Source organism: Manacus candei, unplaced genomic scaffold (genome assembly GCF_025592945.1).
Source record: "Manacus candei isolate 608988 ecotype Guabito, Panama unplaced genomic scaffold, ASM2559294v1 h1tg000010l, whole genome shotgun sequence".
Classification (NCBI taxonomy): domain Eukaryota; kingdom Metazoa; phylum Chordata; class Aves; order Passeriformes; family Pipridae; genus Manacus; species Manacus candei.
Window position 1 is genome coordinate 5981530 of NW_026138058.1, and position 22673 is coordinate 6004202.

Sequence of the window (22673 nt, forward strand, 5' to 3'; positions counted from 1 at the left end):
TCCAAGTAACTTGTCTGTGTAACACATTAGCACTGCTGCTGCACTGACGAGCTCTCTTAAATCTCACCAAATTCTTGAATTGGATGAGATGTTGTGAAAAACACCAGTCTTTGGCTGAGTAGCAGCACTGCGCTTTAAGGGCAAGAGTGGAGCTGAGATGAGTTTACCAAAGGTGTAAAATTTTAGAACATCAAGCATACACAGGGATGCTGCGGTGCAGCTGAGGTGTTACCTACGCTTCTCAAAGGGAACATAAACATTGAGTTGTAATGAGCTTGAACTTCACACAAACCCACTGAAGTTGCTAACTCCCATACAGATGAGTATTTCCGTGCCATAAACAGCAATTACCTGGCTCCCACAGAGTCCAGTTGTCAGGCAGAGCCCCATCTATATGTTATTGAAGTGATTTGCGTCTGTAATAGGCAACTGCAAGTACTACTGCTTTTGCAGCTTCAGTCACACTTTAATTCTGTCTGTGCGTAGGGCCATTAAAACAGGGAGAAAGTCAAATGCTGTATTTCTAATGAAACTGGTTGTTGCACAGCCAGCATTTGAAGCAATTGTAATAGACTGCTAAGAGTCATCCAAGCCTTTCTGGTTTAGCTAGTAGAAAGAAACCTCTTTCTACTCCAAATGCTTTTTCATCAGTCATATCCTTAGTTGATGTGTTTCAGCAGATGTTACCAGTTTAATGCACTCCGTGACTCTGTCCTAGCGCTGTTGATTTACACACTGAGAGTTGGTTTGGGGGCATTCTTCTGATGGGAGAGAGGTGAGGTTAACCATGTAGGAGACCCTGTGGAAATGCTTCCATTCAGTTACAGCCTTGGTCATTGCAGAGTGTAAGAACATCCTTTGTGGTAGTAGTGATGTTAAGAATGGTTCCAAGACACTTACATGCTGCTGTCTTCAAAACCTGAAAAAAACCAAAAAAATTAGGACTTCTTGATCCATACAGAAAATTCTTGCATAACTGACTTGTGTGAAAGTGGTCCTCTACTGCTGTTGGTGCTTGAGCAGATTATTTGATTTACTATTTCCATTTCTATGCCATCAAATTGAGAAGGAAAAGAGCAGTGAGGATCCTAATGAACATGCTAGTGGGTTTTATTTTTTCAGCAAGATTTTCTTTGCTGATGTCAAGTTGCATAGCTGAAAGACATGGATGTTGTTCAGAGTATTTCTCCTCCCCGCCTCCACCCCAGAATGGCCCCTTCTATTCTTGCCCATTGCACCCAGAAAGTTTGGCAATTGGTTTTGCACCTTCGATGTAAGGGGTGGTTTGGGGTTTGATTCCTGTGGGCTGCAGGGGCAGGCTCTCTGTTGGAATACCACGGACCAGCGCCATGGAGCATCTCTGCAGGCAGTTGTCTCCAGGGGTGTGTTCTGAGCCAAGTGCTGGGAGTTCCAGCGCTGGGGCAGCACAAGTCATTCACCATGGAAGGCCACCAGTGCAAAGGAAAGGATGCTTTGGCCACGGCTGTTAAACTGTCCTTGCACATGCAGGACAGTTGATTGCTTGAAACAATCCCTGCTCCGTGGAGAGACAGGCTGGCAGACTTGGGGGCTGGGGTGATTTTTCTGAGGCGTTGCATGCGTTTCTTTTTGGAGAGTCTCTGTTTGCTTGCAAGGGCATTCAGAGGGAGCAAGATGCTGGGGTAGTGCTGGTTGCTGATTTAAAGATAATTTAGAGGTAGCACAATGTGAACTGCTGCCAAAGCTCGAAGGTTGGGGCAGTCAGCCACCAGCCAGAGTATCCTGCTCTGGGTCAGCTCAGTGTTCCAGGTTCTGAGGATCCCCAGGGTGCAGCAGCGGCTAAAGCTGTTTGGTGTGAGTACTGTGGGCTTAGCCAGAAAAGGTGGGAAAAATGTCCCTGGGCTCAGCAGGGATATGTGCCACCCACTGTTCTTGAAGGGACATTTCTTCACAAGTGATTCCTGATGGAAAGGTGGCTTGTAGTGGAGCAGAGATTTCACAATCTGGCTGTCCCACCCAGACCCACTCTGTGAACTGGGGGTTCCTTGCATCCTGGTGGGTTGTAAAATTGTATATGGGTCCTTTGGAAATTTGGCTGAGGGGGGTATGTGTGATAGGGAGCTTCTCTGGATAGTTGCCCTAAAGAGAAGTGGGTCTGCAGATGAACAAATTTAGGTCTTGTGCGATTTGCGTCTTCTGAATATCTTTCTAAATGCATTCCTGTCCCCTCATACCTGTGGTAAGAGAGATTGTTTCCAGTCCTTTTTTCCTGTTTGCAGTGGCATGAGGTTGGGGGGGGATGGAAATTGTATGCTTCTGTCAGATGAAAAAGCTGTTTCAGACCAGCTCAAAGTGTGTGCCTGACACTATCATTCTGGACATAAGTGTCCTTTTCCTCTCAGGAATGGCACTGTTTGAAGTATCCTTCTGCAGTGTGTGTTTCCACATGCTTTTTCTGAATGCAGCTCCTCCTTGCTCTGAGTTGTTTCTTGCTGTTGTACCAGCTCCTCTCCGAGACCACAAACTCCTGGGATGCTAATGCATCCAAACATTTATTCACTGCATTACAGGGATGAGCAAGGCAGGTTGTGGATGATGCTTGAAAGTAGGGTGGGGTTAGAGGCAGCCCTCTGGGTGTGGGCTAGGTTGAATCAGGAGAGCAGAGGAGCTCGGGTATTATCTAGCCCTTGAAGCTTGAATTGCTCCTGAATTGACTGTACTTCCTGGATGCTGTAAGCTAAACAACCTGTTTGGGCACTGGATCAGGCTGTCCTCAGGGATCATGCTGTCCATCAGAGCATGAGCACTGCACTTCCCCTCCACTGAGTGCCTCAGCCACCAGTGCTGGCTGTGGGAAGTGCATGGCGTTTGCTGTGCCTCCCTTCCTAACTGGACACAGAGATTTTCTGTGCCATGACTACTGGGCTAAGCTGATGGAAACCAGGCTGGAGCTGGCTTTTTAGGATGGCCTGCCAGGGTGGAAGCATACTGTTCACTGTCACGATTGCTGAGGATGTCACGTTGCAGCTTTTTGCCACTTGGTAAAAGGACTGCCTTGCACAGGGCTACGAGTTGGTCATGATGGGTTCTCTCCATATTCAACATATTCTATGATTCTCTGATTCTCTGACTGAAAAGAAGGCATCGTCTTGAGACTGCGATGCAGTAGTTTGGGAGCAGTAAGAAAACCACCTAAATGGCACAGATTACATAGTACAAGCCTCCCTTTTTGCAGAAGTGATGAATGGGGCTTGCTTTCTCTTCCTGGCATGAAATGGCACACTGGAAGAGGTGGCTTACCTCCAAAATATATTCATTATCTTTTTACAACAGTTTTCAAATAGGAAGTGTCATGTGAGTCATAACTGCATCTCCTAGGTTGAACAAATGCCAAGTGTGATGGCAAGATTCACTTAAGCCTGGGATATGGCTGCATGTCAGCGCTAACAGAAGAACACTTACCAGGAAAGCCCTTTTCTCAAAACAAAACAAACTCTAGTACCAGTGAGCTCTGGTTGTCATCAGCTGTCTTGTCTGTGGACTTGCTGTGACTTAATGAGTGGGACACTAGTGCCAGCTGGCCTGTGTTGTGCTGCTTGTGGGGAATGCATCATCTCTGATGTCTTCTGCCTTCTTGCCACGGCTGAAACTGCCTGTTGGGTCCTGGCTGTTCACAGGGCCATAGCTGTCTGAGGATGCTGCAGCCCTTAGCATGCGCTTCCTTAGCAAGCAAACACTCTTGCAACTTTGTCTTTTCAGGCCCCCAGTGCTTGCACTTCAGGAGAAATTTGTTGATGTCACTTCTAGCTCCTGCCTCAATTGTGCCAGAGGGAAGATGGCTCAGATCAAACTTCAGTCAAACTTCTGATCTGAAAAACTGTTAAATCCAGTTAAGTCTGAGAAAGAACAGTTTAAATGAAAGCTGTAAAATGAATTTAAATACATGATATGAAATAATCATGCAGAATCAATGAGGTGTGTCTTAAGTTAGAGGGAGCTACATGTCCCTTTTTGCACGCTCTGTTGCTGTGTTGCAGCTCTACAGTTGGCTTTTGCCACAGAGAAAATGCAGGTTTTTACATCTTTGCAAATGTAAATTCTTCCAGTGGGCTCCTGTGTAGAGTGGTTTGGGAGTTGGGTGTGGGGCATTTTTGTTTGTTTGTTTGGGTTGCTTTTGTTTTTGTTTTGTTTGGGTTTTTGTTTGTTTGGATTTTTGTGACGTTGTTGTGGTTTTTTTGTTTATTTTTTATTTTGTTTCTGTTTTTTTCCTTTTTTTTTTTTTTACCATTCATTGTAATTGAGTATTTTAATCACTTTGAGACACTACCTTAAACCATGCTTGTAATATTGATTTGAAAAATGAAAATGAGCTTGCCCAATACCTTGTCCTTTACTTCCATCCATAAAAGCAGTGTATATTTAGCTGGACACAGAGACTGTACAGCACATGGGAAAGGATGTGGTCTGCAAGTTTTCAAGGGACAGCAGATGTTGGCATGTGTTTTGGAAAGAATTTAGTTGCTTAAAGACACAGAGGTAGCTTCTGGGAGGCTCATGAGGCATTTGGGCGTATCCAAATTTTAGCTTCCATGGAGTAGAAATCTGTGTGGAGCAGACCTGTAGCCTGTATAAACAGTGTTCTGCCATCTGAGATGCCTGAAGATGATGGAAGCGCACTACCTGCTGCAGAGAAGCAGTCTGTCAGTTTCCTAAATATACTTGGAACAGATTGATCAAAAACAGTAAATGCAATATGTCTACTACAAGCATCACTTAATTCTCTGAATAAGAGATCCTGTCTTTTTCTTAAATCACACCCCCACCCCAATGCTCCTTGGCATAACTCAGGAAAAATACTTGCACTGTGGCTTTGTTAAAAGTTTGGGGTGTTTTTTGTTTTTATGTTTTATATCTAAGAACATGGTCGTTCATGCAGTGAGCTAAAGCCTGCCTCTCAATGGGCTTGCTTTGATTCTTGCACATACCTTAGAAATAATGCATAGACATCCAGAGGTCCATACAGCACACATCAAAAATCACTGACTTGGCAAACACAAAATGCTGAGTGACCTTTAATAGTAAGGTGTAATCATACAGACTTTCAATTAACATGCTGTTCACATTCATGCAGTTACAGCTCAGACAGAATCAGCCTTTGCATAATAAAAAGCATTTAATTCTGTATAACAGCTGACTGCTTCCTAACAGCTTCAACCAAACAACAAACCAAACATTTTCTGTAAGGGGAGAAAAACTCAAAGTGCAAGTGTACAACAAGGCAACCAGTCTGGAAACAAATTTCACCTGCAACTGCTTGACAGTAGTGCTAAGGCATCCTTTTTTTTTATTTTATTTTTTTTGGTCACTGTTTCCATGCTTTTTTCTAAGCAGTTTATTCTTGAATTGAGCCTCTCTTTAGACACTGAACTTTTGTGAAGTCTGCCTTTGAGGAGGGAGAGCAGCTCTGATAGTATCTGCACCCTTTCAGTTTTGCTTTCTTCAGCCTGATTGCTTACTGCGAGTCTGCTCCCGGTAAACACATCCCGAGGTCACTTTAGCCCAGGACAATGTTTGAGGTTGCAGATGCCTAGAAAGTGTCTAGCTTGGAGATTCATGAGAAGGGTGCAATTTCTACGTATTGTTATGGATTTGTGTCACTTGAGCTTGTTCACCCTCCTTGTTAGGTCCCTTAGTGTTTTACTTTCTGTGGCATTGCTTTGCAAGGAGGTTGGTGGTTTTGACTACAAACTGTATGAGGAACTATCTCCTGTTTGGTGTGATGCTGACTCCTAATACCTCATTTTGTTTTACTCTGGGTGTTGCATTAAAAAAGGTGGTGAATTACCGACTTCTCTTTGTCTTTTTCAGGCCCTTTGCAGGCACCTCTGCCACATGTCGCTCAGTTGCCTCCTTCCTGTAGCTGAAAAGTCTTAGATGAGTTTGTTATCCCTCTCTAGAATCCAAACTTCTCTGCTGGACAACGGCTATAGGCAGTGTTCTCATACAAGCCCTTTCTTTCCTCCCCCACCTTCTGGCTCTATACATATCTCCCTGCAACTTCTGATAGTTAGGAATTAGTTTAAAACCCGGGCTGAGATCTCTTCCAAAACTTTGGCTAGCATTACGTTTCGGCAGGTCCAGCTGAGGTTTAGCCATGCAAAAATCCTGTTCTTTCGAGTCTTAATCTATTTTGCTAATGCTTCAACTCCGGAATTGCAAGCATGTATAGTAGTGGTGGGGAGGTGTGAGGAAAACACAAATGTGGTGCATGAGGTCATATGCAATTAAAAACTACAAACCTCCTGTAGCAGTCTTCTTTTTTGAAGTCCCACAGAAAAAGCACCCACAGTGTCTCTGTGCTGTCAGTGCACTAGGTTTCACCAGCCAGCAAGTTTATTTTAATGCCGGCTTTCTGAATTTCATCCTGTTACTTAGGAAAGTGATTTAAGACAAGCTTAACAGAAATAGTCTTTTCAGGGCAATTACTATGACCTGTCAAAAGCAGTGAGGCTTGCTACGGAATGATACACAGGAATGATAATGGTGCTTACAAAAAGGGTTGGCCACTGTTTGGGGGTTGTCCATGTGTGACAGGAGAGACAGAGCTATGCATGATTCCATAAAAACTTGACCATGGCACTGTAGCTTGACTCATAGGGTACTTTTGTTTGTCTGGGAACTTGCTGGAGAAGGTTTTAAATCTGTAGAACCCTTCTATCCATCATTCCTGCCCCTGCCCTTTTTTTTTTTTTTTTGAAGCTAGCTCCATTACCAGTTACTGTATTTCTGCCAGTCTCTGGGGAGACTTTGGGGTGCAAAAGACAAGATGAAGGTACAAGTTTACACTCCTCTGGAGAGCATAAACTCACTGTACTGAGATATATGACAGGCTGCTGAGAGGCACTTGGTTTTTTTTGCCACCAGAGATGTTGATGAAGCAATGAGAATGGAGCAAGCACAGCCTGGGATTAGAAATGCTGCGGGTGCGACTGTGAAGTTCTCTGTAGTAGACTGTGCTTTTCAGGCATCCTGCAAGGCTTTTTTTCTGCTTCCTTGAGTAGTACCAACAGCTCTGTTGCAGCCACTGCAGCATCTCCCCGCTAGCCTCAATGAAACCTCCAGGAAGCACTGTGCTGCCAGTGCAGGGGCTGTTGCCTGCTGGCAGGGAGCTGACATCCAGCAGTGGTGTGGCCAAGGGGGAAGGCACTCAGCTCTGGAAAAAGCAGCTGTGCACATGCAAAATGTGTAAAACTGGGGCTCCCCTGAGGCTTCTTCATGGTATGGCTTAGCTGTGGAGACCCACACCCTAACAGGCCAGTCCCTCCACATTTTCCAATAAGCCTAGAAGAATTCCAGTAATGTTTCTTTCTGGGGACAGGGTGGCTGGGTTTTATTAAGCAAGCTTGTAGGGGTCTCCCTGAGGACACTTTGATTTCTCTGTCCCAGCTAACAGCCCTCTGTGAAAGGTTGTTAGGCCACTTCCTACTGATGTTTTCCTTTAGCATGAGTGCACTCCTGCTGTCCAGAATATTGGCTAGCTCTTGCTCCCTGAAGACTCGTGCTTGAGCACCCATCCCATTCTGCTGTTCCTCAAGCATGGGTCACCTGCAAGAATTCAGTCTATTTTTGACAGCATCTGTCCTCTGAGGGAGTCTGAGAACCTCCAAACTGACATTTGCAATTTAATTATCTGCTCCTTTGAAAAACTCCTCCTTATTAGGCTTTTTAGAAGAAAACATATGACCTTAAGTGTGAATACTTCAGGAGGCATGGGTTCAAACTGGCTCCTTGTGCTCAGACTGACCTGTTCCTTGTCACAACAGCCATGGACAATGTCATCCCTTTCCACTGAGATGAAGCCTAGCTCTCCTGTCAAGCTCAACTGCAAATGGTGGTGAGAGAACAAGACTTTGATACTCTTCATTTAATGCTCTCTGACATGTAGGTATGGAAAAAAAAAAAAGGCTCCAAGAAGAAAACAGTTTGTCCCAAAAAAGGCCCCAACCAGAACCTCAGTGAAATTCAAAAGAGGATGCTTCAGTGCTTTTCTTCCATGGAGAAAGGAGAAGCATTTTCTTCGGGCTTTTATGACTCACTGTGCTTATCTAAAAACCACTGGGATTTTTGGGAGGGCATTTTGAGGGGAGCTCATGACTGAAGCTGAAATGAGAGAGAAACTGTGCTTCAAGAGAGGCAGCAGCTCTTGTCGGGGGCCTGCCTAAAGGCACCTCTCAGGGGTGAACTGTGGGAACAGTTTCTCCTTGCAGATGTTGCCCCGCAGCCCCAGTTCACACCTCCAGACAGCAGAGCGGAGCAGAGGCAGCTGGGCTGACATATCTGTCCTTGGCAGCTCCTGCTGGACATGGATTCAGCAACTTCACTTCTCGTACTAGCCTGAAACCACCATGAGTGCCATATCCTGAACAATCTCTGCTCCCTCAGCAAGGAACAGAAAGCCAGCAAGGTGGGACACCTGTAATGACCATGCCAGTGCCTTCTGCAGGGTCAGCAGAAACTGGTCTGGTGTGTTGGCAGGAGGTCTGAGGGGTGAGGGCTGCCAAGGCCAAACTAATGCAGCCTCAGAAATGTTATCTAAAATTCACTGAGAGGCAAATGCAGCTGCCCCAACTCCCGACCAGGAACTGTGACGGAGAGAAGTAGGCTTGATGAAACATGTTCAAACAGGCAGAAAGCACTGCAAGAGTGATGCATAAATGGGCAGGAGCTTAATGCCTCTCTGCCCAGACCATAATCAGACTGAAAAATAGTGGGTATGTGGCTCATAAGAAATGTTGTATGTACAGCTGGGCTGATTTAAGGGGAATGATGCTCTGAGTGTCACCCTCTCCAGGAGTGACAAAGACCAGATGCGTCAAAGGTGGTGGTTAAAGCCCTCTGAGGGAAGCAATTATGAAACGAGATGACCTGGATGCAGATTTCTTTGCCCTTGAGCTGAGAGAGAAGGCTTAAGCAGGAGTTTTATATCCCTTTCAATCTTGCTTGTATTTAATCTTTGCTAATGCAGTTTGGAAAGCACCATGAATGTTTGTCCAGGCCTTTTCTGGGATCCTGGTTTCAGGGCATGCTGACCTCTGCAAGGCTTGGGTGAGTGGTGGATTCAAAGAAGAAAAGGAGAGAACACTCTTGATTTGAACACTGGTAAATCAGTAGTCTTAAAATCGAGCTCTGAACTCAGTGTCTTCGTTCTCTCCCTCTCTTGTGTTCTTTTTTTAATATTTCTTTCTTGGATGAAATATGATAAACTTTTTCCTTAAGCCTGGATCTGGAGTTTCTTTACACAGTTCCTTTTAGTGCTCTGACAACCTAAATAGATGTTAAGTTCAGCTGTTCCCATGCACAAGCCAGTATCTGTAATTCTCATCAGTGGTGCTGAGCACTTCTGAAAATCAAGTTATCCCTTTCAGATGCCAAGACAAAGGTCTTGCAGCCTCTCTTTATGCACCTAGTTCTGATAAATGCTGCCCAGTACATGGAAACCCCATTAATCTAACAACTTATTTCTGCCTGTTGTTGGGCAATGCAGAGGGTGCTGTGAACCAGACTCTTCTCCATTGCTTTACGATGAGGTGCAGGCAAATACAGGCCCTTGGAACATGTGTTTGCTGGCAGGGATGTTCACTGCAGCAGATGTCTGTGAAGTCTCAAAAAGCAAGGCTGAGGTATGGAAATACTGCGTCCCAGAGGTGCATAGATCAGAAATTCCTGACTGCTCAGGAACTGGACTCTTCTGTTCATTTTATTTTCCATTTCATTCATCCGTGACTGGGATTTGGCACCAGCTAGTTTTTAGCCGTCCCACCCCTTCACATCCATATCTGGGTAGGTTGAATTTTTGTCTGGCTCTGTAAGCTACTCCTGTCCAAGCTGTTGCAGACAAGAGCCTTCTCCTGTGTGAGCTCTGGGTCCAGCTATTCCTCTTCTAGCCCTTCATGCCTCCCTTCCTGTGAACGAATGCAGCCCTGTAAAAGCAGGAGAGACATGGAGGCTTTTTCCAAGCTCATTTTGTCTTGCTCATGGAAGTCATCTTTGTGCTAGAAAACCCTTCATCTGTTTCACCACATTTTTTCCAAAGGATTTGGTAGCCTAGTGTTAGCACGTCCATCAGAGTACTCAGAGCTCTAGTGATGAGTAGTTGGACCAGTGAACGGTAAATAAATCTGTCCAAGACCCCTGTGTAAGATCTGCTGCCTATTTCGGACAGAGTGGTGTTGGACTAAATCCTACAGAACTAGTGCAGTGCAGAAAGGCAGGAGTAGAAATGGAGTAAAAGGCTAGGAAAACCTGGAGCAAAACTGTTCAAGGGCATGGGGCAAGACAGCTATTTGCCAATATGCTCGTGGAAGAAAGTGTAATTGTTGGAGAGGTGGAGGAATGTATGGATTCCATCCATTGCTGATTAAAGAGCCTTGACCTGGGAATTACGTGTCCCCTGTACTTTGAATTTATGTTTGTAGATGACGCTTCTCCTAAGGTATTTGACAGAAATGCATAAAAGTTATTGTTGTCCTGGGGGGCAGAATGTTCCATCTGACTTCTTTCTTTAAGAATATTTTTCTAAGCTCAGGTCTTCAATATGAACCATGCAACGACTTGCTATGCTGCAACAGTTGAGTGCCTCGAACATAGAGCGTGAATATAAAGTTTACTGAAGAATTTGTGGAGTTAATGATTTATTTCATCTGTCACTTCAAACGGAAGAATTACGGGCTCCGTCTTGCCCAGCTGGGGAGACACTTAATGCCGACTGCAGATAGTTTTTGCACTACAGCTTATTGCTGGTGTGTGCATTATCTTGGGGATTTGATTTGTCCCCACCTGTTCAGAAAGGTATTTTGATCTTAGTCCTGAAGCCTTTATCTCCTCTGAGAAACTGGACCTTTACTCTCTCAAACTGCTTCTTAACAAGGAGGGAGCAGGGTGAAGGTGCTGGTGGCACCAGACTTGGGTGGGCAGGGGTTGCTCAATTCATCTGTCCATCCATCCCCGCCCAGGACTAGCTGGCTTCACCACTCTGTGCCTCCTCCCTGCCTCCTGGCCAGATAAGCAGGTTTGACTTGTGTGGTATTGTTATAAAACCAGGTTGGGCTATTGTCCTGAGCTAGACAGCGGCAGTCAGGCGTGGGCTGTCCAACAGGGACCCTTAGACGGTACTTGCCACACGTTTGCATACCTTATCCCTTTTTCCCATTTTTGATCATCCTTGCTATAGCCCTTTTTCCTTCCTCCCTTTCTCTGCCCCAGCCTCTCTTCAAAGAAACAGCCTGCCCCATTTATGGTTTTCTCATGGGTCCCAGTTTTGTGACATACATATTCAAATTTGCTATTTCTGACACTACTCCCTTGACATTTTTAACCCTAACTGGTATTACTGACACAGTTGGCCAGTGCTGCTGCCCTTGCAGTGGGTAAGCCTGCTAAAGATATAAGTGGTTGGGTGCTCTGACATCACTGCTTAATGCTGAAATGCTTGGGTTCAAAGACAGGCAAGCTCTTCAGAAGCATTCTGAGTTGGCGCATGTCTGCTCTGGATGATCTTGGTGGTGACAGAGTTAAATGAATACTTTGAAAATCCTTCCCGACAGCACACCTGGAAGGATTTCACGTTCCTGCTGCTGTTTTTTCACCAAAAGGTAGATAAGCTTTATTTATTTTGACTCTACAGGCAGAAGCACTTGTGTGGGATAATGATGTATCGGCTCACGCCCAGAATGTTGCCAAGGCCAAATATGAATTTTTATTTGGCTTGGAAGAAAAGAAGCCTTCAGAAATGGGTAAGTGCTATTTATAACTATCGTATGGAAAAAAAACCCCCAAAACTCTTAATCTATTCAAGAAAGTTTTGCAGAAGCTTCTCTCTTAATGACCACACAAGGGCTTGCTCACTATGCTAACGCTGCTCTTTGCCAGACCACAGCGCAAGTACCAGACCAAAGGGCCCTGCTGGTTCGGCCTCAGAAAATGACAGTGGTTCCCTGTGTTATACACCCACCTTTCTGTTTGGCTCACCTGGGCCACCTTGATGTGACAGCAGGGACTCGTGTGCTGGAGACACACTGGTGGAGGGAATCCCTTCACTTCTGTGCAGCGGAGTCGTTTCAGCCATAAGTTCTGCAATTGCACGTGCTGAAACACGGCCATCTCTGCCTGGAGTTCCTTCCAGGAATGCCCTTCGTGGTCTGCACACTGCTCTTCCTACAGCTAGAGGTAGGTAAGATTTTAATTTAGATACTTGAGGTGGTACCTCAACTGCTCTGTCCTCTGTAGTTAGTAATTCAAGAAATCCAGGTGCAATATCTAATATGCCTAAGGATTGGTCTTGTTCCTGTCCTTTTCATGTAAGTGCAGGGCATTTTCTACCTTTTGAGAGCCCAAGTTTAGAAGAAATTAAATGTAGTTATTGTAACTATTTCTCTTGCCTCATCATAATTATCAACAATCCCTGCCCTCTTTGCAAAAGCATTTCCTCAGGCTGTTCTCTTTGTACCTTGATCCTTTCTAATTGCAAACTTTCTGGAATGTCACTTTTAATTAAAGAAGACTCCCTTCTTGCCAGAAAAGGGCAGCACTTTGTTCAGAAACAAACTGTGTAGGCTCCTCCACTTCAGTAAGAAAGGGAAAAGGAAAGAAAAAAAGGCAAAAAAAAAAAAGGTAAAAAAAAAAAAAAAAGGCAGAACTGAAGTCTAGAAAGTGAGTAAACAGTTTTTTCCAGGATTTTATAAAGTTTGGTCTCCCACTTGGGAAATCCTAATCACAAAGTGAAAAAACCCAAAACTGTAAAGGGGAAAAAACCCCAACAAACCCCAAACCACCAAAGTTTTAAATTTTAAAAGCTTTTCCAAATTGCCACAAAATGTGTATCAGATCATTACACGAATCAGGATGACTTCATTTCTTGCTTGGAGAGACGCAGTGTGAGAGCACTGTCAGCAGGCATTGAATCAGTATTAAATAAAGTATGCTGTGTCTAATAAGTCCACCTGAATCTGTGGTTATTACCAGCCAAAACAATTATCACATGTGACAGGTATTCCAGGCTGAGTACTGAGCCCTAAAATAAAGGGTGGCAAGGAGTAAGCCAGATAAATAGATGTTTCTGGTCCTTCTCAGGTTCCTTTATTGATGGGAATCTATCATTAGGAGCTAATAATTATAATGCAAAATGGGAGTGACTTCAAGGGAGGGTTTCCAAATATTTAACAGTGGTTAACACGTAACATTTTTCAATTGTACCCGAAAACTGGGCAACATTGTGCCTACCCAGACTGGCCTCATGCTGTCTCAGGCAGATTCATCCTCCTCCTCCTCCAAGGTATTTTACCAAAATGGATAAATGAGAGTGGTAGTGCCCCTTCTACTTTTTTCTTCAAGTGAGCAGGCTTTAACTGCTTACTAGCTGGAGATGAATGAGGAAGAGGTAACTGAGGGCACTGCAGTACAAACCCAGGGCTCTATGCACCAAATGCTGGCGTTTTTTGATTTGATATATGTCAAATACGTCATGACATATGTTTCTGGGGGAAGCAGCTATGCCTGAAAGTCTCTGTTCTTCTCTGTGTTAGATGGGAAGGGAAAAAAACACAACCAAAAATCCAAACAAACCTGCTACTTTCTTAAGTTGCCTTTAAAAGAAAGAAGACAGGCTTTTTAGGGGTCAAAGTATAAAGTATTTTAAGCAAATGAGTGACATGGCCAGGGCCAGGAGAAGTGTTGGTGTTTAAACTTGATCAAGAGAACAACTTGTCACTGTGGGCAATAACACTGAACTTTAATTTATGTAACCCAAAGCAGTTCACCCGTGCCATGACTGGCCTCAGAAACAGAACATAACATGTAAGCTGCTGAATGACTTAATTACTACTGCCTTCTGGTTTATCCTTTCCCTTTCTGCCACAGCCATATTACTGAAGCTCTGCTGGATGCTGTTGAGGGAATGCATTTTTTAATTGAGTACTAAAACACTTGAATCAGACAAGCCAAAGAAGGAAGAATACTTCTGTCTACCTGGGTGGGAGATGGCATACTTTGTTAGTAAGCTCCTGTGCTGATTTTTACCTTCCAGGTTGAAGCTTGTGGTCATTTTCATAGGTGAGGAGGGAAAATAAAAAGTTAGATGCCTTCTAGCATATAACCTAGAAGAGGTTTTTCATCAATGATATCCAAGTGCTAATAAAGCTGTTGCATAAAAAAATTTTCTCATAATTTCTTTCCTTTGCTGTCCTCAGTCTGGTTTCGTCTGGGATACTTGTGATTGCTGATGCCCTCGTGCTCTTGCCTTTACTGTGTGATGCCTCCTTTCTGGCTCCTCTCCTCTCTTGTCTTGCTGCCCATCCTCCTGCTCTGAATGCCTTACTCGGAGCAGGAGGAGGTCCAAGGCCCTGGGACCCTCATCTCATTGTGGGAGGGCTCGGGGCCACACATCTCCCTGCAGACCCCTCTCCTGGGGCTGCTGCTTTCCAGTGGGAGCAGGCAGGATGCACCACGTGCAGCCACGTGCCCCTGCACAGCCTGGCCACCTTCCCTGGCAAAACCCCAGCCTTCTGCCTTCCAGCTAAAGAAAATGTTTTTTAGAAACTGAATTTGGCTGGGTTGGACAAGACGTCTTCTCAGACTCGTGGACATAAAGGGTGCTTGTTGTATATGGAAACATACTCTGCTCTGGAAATGCCACAGAAACAGTGATGTCTATTGAACAGACTTATCTTTAGGCTTAGGCGTGTTACAGTCCTAATTTTTATGACTTTGCAGTTAATATGTTTAAATACCAAAAAGAAAAAAAAAAACAAACCCTGGCAGCATGGCTTAGTCCTAAAAAGTGCTTTCATGGGGAAAACAGTGGGGGATGCTACAAATTAATTCCTTAAGTAAACATGAAGGCCAAATACCCCATAATTCCTGTTATATGAGAAAATAAATCCAAGACTGTTGTTAGGAAGAAAATAGCTTCTTAAGATTAATAAACATTCTTTTCTCTGATGCTTCTGGGAGGAGAAAGCTTTCATCCCTCCTGTGTAACAGAGGGTGTAATCTCGTCCCTCACAAAAAAGCCCTGTGCAAATAGTGCCTGTGTTGCTATGCAAATCTGGTGTTTCCCAACAGCTGCTGGAAGAAGCTTGGTTTTGAATTCCTGGTGCAACAAATAGCTTTTTGGAAAGCCTGTCACTTGCTGTTTTGTGTTCAGTGAGGTGTCATGAGGCAACTGAGCTCATTTAACAGCTTGCTTCTGCCAAAAGAGATGGTCCCAGACACACACTGCCACGGATTGTTTCATGCTAGTTCTTGTGCTCATCTGTTTGCTTAGCAACCTTAAGCCAGCAAAAACTGAGTAACAAAAAACCCCCAAACAACGCCAGAAGAACAATAAAAAGGCTTACTTTCTCCTGGCATTGTGTGCTGAATCATGGAAGGGGTCAAACAATGCCACAGCTGACACATGAAACAAAACCAAACACATACTTTGACCCATGCAGCATACCCCCTCCTGAACCCCAGTCATGGAAATCATTGCTTTTGCTGTAGAACTTCTATAACCTGTTTCAAGAGCAAAGGAAGAACACAATGGCTGCTTTTTTGTACAAGCAAAGCCTTTTCATGGTCTTATGATGCTGACTGAAACAGCCCTAAGAAAATTACCCTAGTATCTGTGTAAAATGAGCCCTCCTGACGCACTAGGTTGTCCTTCATCTTCTGCCTTGCTTGCTTTCTCTGTGTCACTTCAAGGCTTGCATGTCCAGCTCTGCTGCATCCTCTGTGCATTAGACAGTAGTGGCACCTTCCTGATCCTCACTCTAAAAAACTGCCCTCAGACCACAGGCACTCACGTTACATTGTTCTCATGACAGCCCAAACTGCTGACTGTAGTCTTGCCCAGTGCTCTAACCCCATTGCTTTCCATTTTGAGGCACCACCCTCTGTCATGCTTTCATCTCTTGCTCTTTCCATCTCCAGGCAATCCTGAAAGTCTGGGCTCCCTGGTCTGGTATATTCCTCTGCAGCTCTGCTTTCTCGAAAAGGTGCAAAACTGCATTTTTTGAGGGTCGGAGGACTGCCTGATTTTCATGTTCATGTTGCCTCATTACGGTGGAGGACAGGTACATCAGATCTCCTGCAGCATTTAACAGGAACACACACAAGGCTGGAATACAGAAAGCTTGGACCTGTGGTGCCCCCTCCCCCTTAATTATAATTTCATCATCCTGCTGACATACTTGACTCTCTTAGCCCTTTTTTGTTGTTGTTGTTGTTGTTTTTAGTGTCCCACTAGATGGGACATTCTCTGACACACTGAAGACCCACAGGATTTTTTAAATCTCAGTGTGTAATCAATGGTTTTCTCATAGATATCCCTGATGTTTGGCACTGCTGGTTAGCAGTGATGCAAAAAGAAGGTTAACTTTTTTAATTTAAGTCTCCAGAGGTACTGTATTAAAACTTTCCAGGTGAGTTTGTGCACTGTAAGAAGTGATTACCTCTCTGGCACCAGCGTGTTCACTGGCTGTGCTGAGTATTCCTCTTTCACTCCAACTTGGAGTAAACCAGGTCATTTCTGGAGAGCAGCAAGCTCTTACAGTGCTGTCAGAAGAGCACTGTCACATCGGACTGTGCACATGGAAAAATTAATGGTGGTGCAGGAGGACAGGTTGCACTGTGCTCTGCATCTCGTCTGCGTGACGGGGAGCTGTCCTGCTGTCTCCCTTTGAACTTCTGAGTCCCTCTTCCTGGGGCTGGGAGAAGCTGAGGCATGCTCTGGGGCCCTCAGGTGTGGTGTGATGGATGTCTGCGTTTCCAGTCCCAGGGAGAGGAGAACTAAAGGGGCACAAGGCATTATGCTAAGTCCCTTGCTCCACAGGAGGAAATTGTATGTCTTGTGACCTGCACTTGAAAGCTGGATAGTTCAAGTTATCATAACCTTCAGCTGTGGGGAGGAGATTACCACATCCTCGACTTGGTAAACAACAGAGTTGTTTGAAGGCCAAGGGTTTAGTACAAATAATCATTAAAATAGGGGCTGTTTGTTTATTGTTTTTTAAATGTGCAAAATTAAACACTCAGAAGTTAGGAAATGCCAGAGTTAAGCCAGTAATTGCCTCCCAGTCTGTGGCCTGTTCACTGAAGCTGAGAGCCGTGATGATGTGAGCGCAGAAATATTTGGGGACCCGGTGATGCTGGCAGCCCATCAATGTCTGGCCACATCAGATGCTCCGAGCACATGTGGCACAGGCTGAACTCGGCTGAAGCTGGCAGGGCTCAGCAACACTTTCCTGGAGGCAGCCAGGCTGTTCCCTTCCATTGGGCAGACGGAAAATGATACATCCAGGTCAGTGGGCACAACAGGGGAGGCTCAGCCAGCTGACTTTTGGCTGTAGGCAGGTACTGTGGGGCACAGCTGCATTTTTGCTTGTCACCATGGCCTCCTCTCCTCTCCTTAGCTTCAGCCCCATCATCTGGTGAGACGGGCAGCAAACCAACACAAACCCTCCATCGTGCTGTAGTCTTGCTTCACTTCTGAAGCTTTCTGAAGGAAATGATGCATGTTAACCTGCTGCTGGAGATGCCTTGATAAGAACATGGAGAGGGCATTTAACTAAAGTTACGGGGGTAGATGCAGTTGTGGGCTGTTACCACACTGAAGAAGTGTAACACGGCGTACAACAAGTTCACTGCTCTAACAAGTGCCTTCTGCTCTAGACCCCCACGTTGTTTATTTAGCTCTGTCCAGCTTCCTGAGGAAGGGAATCTCATTCCCTGTGAGAACTTGCTGAAAAGTTACTATGCAATGTCCAGCTGCATAGCTTGTCCTTTAGCAACAAATACTTGGAGCCTGGGAGACACACATGTATGTCCCTCTGTGTCCTATTTTTGTTTTAGTGGGGTGCGTAAGTTGATATCCAGCTCCCGGAGTGCTTTGAGGACTGCTTAGCAAGCTTACTCTTAGCCTGGTTAATTGGTCCCAAACCCTGAAATGCAGTAAAGGACATCCTTTTCTGCAGATGTGCCTTGTTTCTGGATGGATCTGCAAAAAACCCACAGTTTCTGAGATCTGTGTCTAGTAGTAGTGTGGGATTTTTTAAAGCCATTGTTGCTTCCTGAAAGCAATTTTTTGAGTTTTTTGAGAAGGTTCTCTAAAAATACAATATTTTAAATATATAACATTAATTACAAGTGGATTTAGAGAGGCTGTAAAGTCTTTGTAGATGCTGCAAGTGTGAAAGCAGCTGTGAGTTGTCACTGCTCCAGAAGTTTGTTCTTCAGCTGAAGGCTCTTAGGGAGCTTTTAAAGTAATTCTTGCTGTCACTGTGTGTATCTACACTTAGAAAATCACCTGTTAGCTGCTTCCTTTCTAAATCACAGCAGTAGAAAAATAGAAAATTTCAGATTCTTTTTGGATCTGTCTTTTACATTCTGGGTTTATGAGTTTTTTCAAACATAAGTCTTAAACCAAAGCTTGAGATTCTCATAGCCATGTTACTCCAGGGTGTGGGGCTTTAAAGAAGAAAAGTGCATTGAATATTGTAAGACTCATCCACACCCTTTTACATCAGGATAAGGAGCCCAGATACTCTCTTTGTGTTCCCTCCTGTTCCTGCTCATGCTAACAGATGTTTCACTCTACCATTTTGCTTTCCAGGGTAATGACTCTTGGGACTGAGCTATCTCACTGACCATCTGTGGCCCATGCAGCAATTTGTAGTGGATAATCCTTCTCACTAAATCCTCTCAGCACGTGCTGCATGTTAGTTTTGGACTTTGTCCTGTTTTGAGCTCACCGTAGGCCTGAGAGCTGCTGTGGCAAGGTGCCATCCTTCCTGCAGCAGGGCAAAAGGTATGGGGCTCTTTGGAGGACTCTTAATTCAGTGCAGTTGGGGTTATGCAAGTGGTCCCAAACCCTGCTTACCACTGGGAATTAGTTACCCCACCATTGTGGGGTAAAAAAAAAATGCAGCCGAGTCACAGCACTGCTTATATAAGCCTTTCCATGAGGAACAGGGTTAGAACTTGTGCAATTGTAAAAAAAACCACACAAACACTCAAACAGACACACTGTGTCCCCTATATTTCACATGCTGTTTTGGTCAGTGTTTTCTTAATGGGCAGAATCTACATTCTTGACCTAGCAGCTTTTCTTACTCTGTTTCTCAAGCCATGACAACTTGGCCATCACATAACTACCAGACTCCAGCTCTGGGACTGGGCTAGCAGAGATTTGGGACAAATTTACCTAGCATGGGCATGACTGTCCTGTGGCAGACTGAAGGTACACCTCGCACAGCCTCTGGTAGCCCAACCCCCCTCCCCCCCCCCCCCGAATTTAGGGAACTGGGCAAGAGCAGTGGTGAGCAGTACTTCTTTGATAACCCCCTCCAGTATGTAGCAAGCTGTGGGTGGGGGATTTCCTGAGCGACACACTGCCCCTGGGTGCTTGCAGGGGGATTATTTTCTTCCTTGAACCAGTTAATTTCTGGGTAACTCAGAGCTGCCAGCTGCCACACCACTGCCTGGCTGTTCGAGCATGGTGAGTGCAAGGAGCACGCTGCCTGTGCATGCTGCTGGGCTCTGTGTCAAACCTCCCAGTAACCACAGCAAGGACTCCCTCTGGTTGTCTCTTTTTGAGGTGAAGAATCTCAGCCAATGTGGGCACTTCTGTGTGGGCTCTGCTATACCTCTGGTCCCCTCTATCTTCCCTGCATGTCTGCTAAGGCACAGAGGCATTGAACCAGGGCTTATTTCTAGACAGCTCTCCCCTACCTCTTCCCCCCGCTTCCCCTCTCTCTCTCACTCAGCTTCCCCATTTCCACCAATTTGTTTTTACGTAGTGCCGCTGTAACTTTAGAAGGGACAAAGTTCTGGCTCCACTTCCCCTTTTTGGGTCAAGCCAGTTGCCCAAAAAACCTAGAGCGGCTGCAAGCTGCAGAAAACCCCGCGCCCGAGTCCGGTGTGGACGTTTGCAGTCCAGTTACAAAAGCACCGTGCTTGCATTATGTTAATCCCCTGGCTTTGGCTACGCCAGCCAGGCAGGACCTATCACAGCATGGGGAATGACATCATGTGGAAAAAGGGCTGCTGCGAAAGGCTGCCAGAGGCTGTGCAGCATCCCTCCCCTCTCGCGGGGGACGGCCTCTCCATCTCAGCACGAGCAGGCTATATCACTTGGAATAGTTTTAGTGACCCCAAGAAGTTGTAACTTGAGGGAGTGCAGGACAAGGAGATACGTGTAACCCTCCCCTCTGGCGGGCTGCAGTAATGATACAATACCGTAAATCCTGCGACTCGTTCATTAAGCTCTGTCACCTGGAGATTCGTTTCACCTTTAACGCACTCACTGCTTTTTGCTTGCCCCGATTTGCCATCCACGAACAGTGGCAAGAAATACGGAGAAAGCACGGCTGCCGTGGCGCCGCACGCCCGCTCACCCGTGTGCTGCCTGTGCTCGGCGCAGGGAGCTGCGGAGACATAAAATGCAAGATGACTAGGCTGCTTAGCGAGTGCTTCCAGCTCACTGATGCTGAAATGCCATAAAGCATCCTGCGCTCCGAAACCGGCACATGACTCTCAGCATCTCCATTCCACCCGATTCCTCCCTTACGGACGCGGTTGCAATAAACGGCAGCAGCTAAGCACGGACGTCTCCCTGGCATGCCGTCAGGCAGCCTTGCTGGAGGAAATGTTTTTTTCCCCCCCTGCAAGCTGCCAAGGTGGACTCCTTAGCTCCTGCGATAGACTGAATGAGACTGCAGTTCCCCCATCAGTTTCATAATACTCAGAAAGCATCCATTTACATCACTGTGTGCAGTGCAGGGCACCAGCTGCCAGGAAATTTGAAACTATTTTGATTCCAGTTGACTAGAACAGCAGCAATTGAATTAGCTGGTATCGCTGTAGATAAACTGATGATCTGTGCATTTTATTTCTTTGACCAATGGGTAACTGCTGGAGCTACAGTAACTTCTGTGAGTAAGGAGACTGTTCAAGCAAATATATCTAATTTCTGGAGCTAGCTAATATATATATATATATATATTGTATAGAGAGAGACACTCACACCATTCTTTTGTAAAATGTACCTGTAACCAAAATGTCTGTCTATGCTTTTAACTTGTGTTTTGCTTCCTAGAATTTCCTTTTATTATGCTGTAGACAAGCTTGCTTGACATGGAATGGTTGTTTACCTATGAAATATCATATCTATGCCTGATTTAAGTCATTAATGCTTTCAACATCTAGTCTTCAGAAAGGCTGCCAAGTGCTGTTACGTTATATTTGCCCCGTCTCAGTTTGCTAGTCACTCACCCCCTCTCTATTTTACCTTTTTCTCTATCCATTTCTTTCTTTTTTTCCTTCTTTTTTTTTTCCTTTGTTGAAAGAAGCCACCTTCAATGCAAAGTAGAAATTGGTGTTACCTGAAAGTGTGTGTCCTTTCTTTGTTTGTTTGGTGATGGGTGTTTTTTTTCCCTGCGCATCTTCAGTGCAGTCCTTAAATTTCGTTGTTGTCTTTCTAGCCTTGTTTGTAATGCAGTCATATTGGGGGATGGGTTGGACAGGATATGCCAGTAGCTGCAGCAAGACATGATGCTGTGGTGGTGGATGGGAATAAGGGAGGAGTTTCCCTTAAAGAGCTCAAGCTCCTCTAAGCTCTGGTACCTGAAATAGCTCTCTGAGCAAAGGGAAAGGCTTTGCTGTTTTAGGAGCAGGGGGTGATTGGTTGTGATTTACCTCAAAGAGTGAAGGCCTTGGTAGTCATGTGCATGGTGGTACCTAACATAATGGGGACAGAATGCTGCTTTGGTGCCATATATGAATTTTTTTTTAATCAGACAGAAAATTAGGCAATATTCCTGCAGTATGCCATGAAGGTAAGAATCCCACTGACTTGTGCTCACACAGAGCAGCAGTAGCAGCAGCAGTCCTTCCAGAGCAGGGATGCTGACATCTCACTGCAGAAAACAGCTTAAATTTCTACTGTGAAAGTTCTGCTCTCTTGTCCAAATGGAACACAGTTTGCAAGTGTGGCAGACAGGAGTACCCGTGAACACACTCCCTGCTCCTGCCCATCTCTCCATGCCCACGTGTGCATGTATGTGTACCTCTTCTGGAGTCTGCCAGAGGGTAAAGTTTGCTGGGGATGAAGTTCAGGAGGAGAAGTAAATCAGAAACTTGCTCAAGATTGCTTACAGTCAGCAGTGGCTGTCGGCGGCAGAGGGGGACGCGCAGCAGCACACTTAGCATTCACCTCCAGAAATAAGGCTGCTTCTGTTTCCCTCGTGTCGGTTCAGAAGCTAAGACAGCAATTAGCAGAGAAGAGCCTGGCCCCTTGGCAGGGTCTGTGTGTGGTGCCTTGTTAGGGCTTGGCCTCTGGAGCACATTGGCTGCCTCCCAGCCCCACAGGAGGCTGGGGACCGACGCTCTGGGCTTCCTTCCAACGAGGCGGGGTGTGTGGGTTGGAGTGAGGCACGGGGCATCCCAGCTCCTGGGGCTCTATGCATCACCTTTTTTATTTGGGGAATGCAGCCAAAGAGTGGCCTGGCCTAGCACTGTGCCACAGTGCTGTGGGCATGAGGGGAGCCCAGCTGGGGTACCTCCTGCTCGTAGGGTTGCACACTGAGAGTCGCTGTAGGTGGATGTGTCCATGAAGAAGGGTTTACGTTAGCATCTATAGTGACAGGCTCCCTCTCAGCAGT

General features: G+C 45.5%; 1 protein-coding gene and 1 long non-coding RNA gene across 5 annotated transcripts in view; one reads left to right on the top strand and one right to left on the bottom strand.

The window, feature by feature from the left end:
* LOC127466537 (PH and SEC7 domain-containing protein 3-like) overlaps window positions 1-22673 on the top strand; it is a 116883-nt gene that overhangs the window by 4482 nt on the left and 89728 nt on the right. For 2 of the 3 annotated variants that reach the window (XM_051777412.1, XM_051777413.1), the window contains exon 2: window positions 11663-11771. In XM_051777412.1, coding sequence (XP_051633372.1) covers window positions 11663-11771 — 109 coding nt within the window. Of the gene's footprint in view, window positions 1-11662; window positions 11772-12080; window positions 12205-22673 lie in introns of those variants that run through there. The other variant, XM_051777414.1, reaches the window with a different exon arrangement.
* On the bottom strand, window positions 148-21596 carry LOC127466556 (uncharacterized). Of its 2 annotated transcripts, none has more exons than XR_007902779.1 (3): window positions 21396-21596; window positions 12007-12198; window positions 148-919 (listed from the first exon to the last, which is right to left on the bottom strand). It is a non-coding gene; the product is annotated as an uncharacterized LOC127466556 (long non-coding RNA). The 2 variants fall into 2 exon arrangements; XR_007902780.1 differs by lacking the exon at window positions 148-919 and adding an exon at window positions 9553-9959.